Raw genomic sequence first — 2,135 nt, 5'->3', positions numbered from 1 at the left:
GATTTCCGCCAGTTTGAGCATATTATGAAACTTAATTTTAAATTAACTCGAGAAAGATTGATTTTTTCAACAAAAGCTCTCATCACCCGTTTACAGTCTATCAGCATTATCATTTTCTCCTGCAGTAGAAGACGGACCTCGTTCAGCTTACGGAAAATCCAACTAAGACAGTATATGTTCTTTTGAGCTTGAATTTCGGTGGCTGAGTGTCCTTCTGTTCATTAGAATACAACTATTATATCAAATAAGTTTACAACTCTTGCCAAGAAGTTGCCTTTCGATAGCCAAGGAACATCGGTATGCAAAAGTTCGTCAGCATCGACACAAAAGTTTCAGAAAAGACGGTCACATTTACTGTTGGATTGGTTTTGCGCCGGCTATTGCATTTGAAAATATTGGCGACCCTTTAGACATGCTGCCTAGAATCATATAACTTCTTTTGTACTGATGGTATATATAAGGCGGCGAGCTGGCAGAATTGTTAGCACGCCGGGCGAAATGCTTAGCAGTATTTCGTCTGCCGCTACGTTCCGAGTTCAGATTCCGCCGAGGTCGACTTTGCCTTTCATCCTTTCGGGGTCGATTAAATAAGTACCAGTTATGCACTGGGGTCGATATAATCGACTTAATCCGTTCGTCTGTCTCTGTTTGTCCTCTCTGTGTTTAGCCCCTTGTGGGTAGTAAAGAAATAGGTATATATATATATATATAGATCCTGGTCGACTTGGCGTTGGTAAAAAGAACGCGAATCAAACATTGTGAAGAATTATTGCATGTTTCGGGATGGAGGGAAGAGTTACTGCCAATGGACTGATGTTATACGGGGTGGAAATGGGTCATTTTTGTGCATGTACGTGAATGTAGGGCCTTTCTCCAAAAATATAGAGGACCAAATTACCAAACCATATTTCAACTCTTGGAGACAACATCCGAATATTTTTGATTTTTGATTCAAAAAAGTAACCGGACCATGCAAATGATTTTAGAATGATTCTCGTTTTCACGAAGCAGAGTTTTCCAACATCTTCTTCCATTTATATATGGCCTATGCCCGCCAAGAAATTTAAAAGAAGCTTTACTTCTTTTAATCATCATCGAAACTTGGCATAATTATTAGTCCTTCTCTACCTATCCACCACCAATGGTGACACATTTCTTCCATCGCTTTATGGAGTTGTGAAGACCTCGTCTGAAGAAGTCGGTAGGTTGCATCTGGGCCAAGACTTTACCTCGGAAATAAGTTCATCATCATCCGAAAAGTGTTTCCCTTTCAAATAAGACTTCATTGTTGGAAATAGATGGAAGTTAGATGGTGTGAGGTTCGGAGAGTAAGGTGGATGAAGAAGGATTTCATAGCCACAAGAGTGTGCTTTCATCTGGGCAACATGCGCATTGTGAACTGGAGCATTGTCTCGGAGGGGGCGGACTCCTTTGATCAGCATGCTACGCCTCTCTACTTTGATGACGTTCTGTAATTTCTGTAGCAGAGAAGCATAATATGCCCCATTAATTATGGTTCCCTTTAGCCAGAAAATCCATCATCACTATTCTACGCTGGTCCCAAAAGACTGAGCATCACCATGCCTGTTGAGAGTTGGATGCGAGCCTTCTTTGGAGGTGGTGTGTTATCATGCTTCCATTGCTTCGACTGGACTTTAATCTCAGGTCATAGTGATGGACCCATGTTTCATCCTGTATAATAAGTCTGCCGAAAAAGTCCTTCTTGTTTTCTTGGCGCATTGTCAAAAGAGCTTGGGAGGAATTGATTCGTGCAGACAACTTCCGCATGTGCAAATGGTCGTGAATGAGTTTTTCCACGGACCCTACACTTATCTTCACTTCTTGGGCTAGTTGCCGAATAGTTATGCGGTGTTCCTCCAAAATGGCGGCTTCCATTTTATAGATGGTGTCGTCATCAATGGTGGAATGTGGTTGTCCAGGCATAGGAGAAGTTTCCACCGATACTGAACTGGCGATGTCAGTGCTTGACTACATCGTATGATGGTGCATCGTCACCATTAACTTTCATCTTATTGAAAGTATCTTTTGGTGTACAACCTTTCAAGTATAATAACCTGATCACTGGTCTACATTCAACTGCTTCCTTTATAACACCTGAGTCCACTTCAGCAGTC

At 41.6% G+C, this 2,135-nt stretch overlaps 1 protein-coding gene across 1 annotated transcript; it reads right to left on the bottom strand.

Moving 5' to 3' along the window:
• Positions 1-1,575: 1,575 nt before the first annotated feature.
• LOC115223668 lies at positions 1,576-1,944 on the bottom strand. Its single transcript, XM_029794341.1, has one exon. The coding sequence runs from the start codon at positions 1,942-1,944 to the stop codon at positions 1,576-1,578; it is 369 nt and encodes a 122-aa protein (XP_029650201.1).
• Between the last annotated feature and the right edge of the window lie 191 nt (positions 1,945-2,135).

The sequence above is a fragment of the Octopus sinensis genome, linkage group LG23 (assembly GCF_006345805.1).
Source record: "Octopus sinensis linkage group LG23, ASM634580v1, whole genome shotgun sequence".
Taxonomy (NCBI): domain Eukaryota; kingdom Metazoa; phylum Mollusca; class Cephalopoda; order Octopoda; family Octopodidae; genus Octopus; species Octopus sinensis.
Note: the sequence above shows the minus strand (reverse complement) of the source record. Positions and strands in the feature narration are given on the sequence as shown.

Bases quoted from the DNA above. Each gene is read 5' to 3' on its own strand.
- LOC115223668 (XM_029794341.1), bottom strand. From the start codon at position 1,944: ATGCCTGGACAACCACATTCCACCATTGATGACGACACCATCTATAAA.